This window comes from Otolemur garnettii, unplaced genomic scaffold, assembly GCF_000181295.1.
Source record: "Otolemur garnettii isolate 467f Iridium unplaced genomic scaffold, OtoGar3 scaffold00005, whole genome shotgun sequence".
NCBI classification, from domain to species: domain Eukaryota; kingdom Metazoa; phylum Chordata; class Mammalia; order Primates; family Galagidae; genus Otolemur; species Otolemur garnettii.
The window spans coordinates 999,270-1,000,286 of NW_003852400.1; the positions used below are offsets into that span (position 1 = coordinate 999,270).

Consider the following 1,017-nt stretch of genomic DNA (forward strand, 5'->3'; position numbering starts at 1 on the left):
TGAGATTAACTGTGGGCAATTTCATTTCCTGCTGTAGGCGCGTTGGATAGCATTACCAAGTATTTCCAGATGTCTCTGGAGGCAGAGGAGAGGGTTAATGCCTCCACCATAGGACCCAAGAGCAGTGTGGATCAGTCGGCTCTCACTAGAGACAGAGTAGAAGACTTGATGTTGGAGCACGAGTCCCCGTTCAGGGAGAAACAAGAGGAGCAGGCCCGCCTTCTCGATGAACTGGCAGGCAAACTGCAAAGCCTCGACCTTTCAGCTGCTGCAGAAATGGTAAGGTTAGGGGTCTGGCCTCACTTTCTGAGAAAAAGGCACCCTACTTTGTCTTTAATATTATTCAGTTCACAAATGAATCAATAGGAGTGAAACTTCCAGGTTCAGGTATCTAGGTCATGGCACAGGGTGTCCATGACCACGCCAGATTATTAATAAAAACAAAAGCATGTGGGTGTCCATCCCTCCCCCCTTCCAGTTGCTTCTCTGTGGAACACGCTGAAGAATCATGACTACTTTCCTATTCAGTTCTGTCAACTCAGTGACATCTTACTGAAACTAGTTTCTTATTATACAACTGTGGACACTTTTTTTACTTTGTTCTGATTCAGAGTGCAAAACAGGAATTCAGACTTCATTCTAGAAGGGGCTGCCTGAAAAAATTAAAGGGAGTAAAATTATTTTTTTCCCATGCGTATTAGCTAAAATGTTCCTTTGTTCTAGTAACTTTACCTGGTGAAGATTAGCCCTGAACCAGTCTAGAAAGTAGATTCATTTCCCAGAAGCTTTAAAAAAGTAACTTTGGAGCCAAATACAATTGAGTTGTGAGTTTAATGAAAAGCAGGCAGAAGGCCAAAAAAAGCCAAACTGAGCCTGTTTCTTCCCCTGCTTCCTTAACTGCTTTTCATGGAAGGACACCAATCTGAGAGAATTTGGAGGGTATTTTTTATAGACTAAGGCTTTTGTATTGTCTTAGCCTAGAAGCCGACAGTAAACCATGGGAGATGTGTAGGAGAC

At 43.0% G+C, this 1,017-nt stretch overlaps 1 protein-coding gene across 1 annotated transcript in view; it reads left to right on the forward strand.

Annotated features, from left to right (window-relative positions):
- LAMB1 (laminin subunit beta 1) overlaps positions 1 to 1,017 on the forward strand; it is a 75,329-nt gene that overhangs the window by 62,524 nt on the left and 11,788 nt on the right. Inside the window, exon 26 of the mRNA XM_023519583.1 lies at positions 38 to 279. Coding sequence (XP_023375351.1) covers positions 38 to 279 — 242 coding nt within the window. The remainder of the gene's footprint in view (positions 1 to 37; positions 280 to 1,017) is intronic.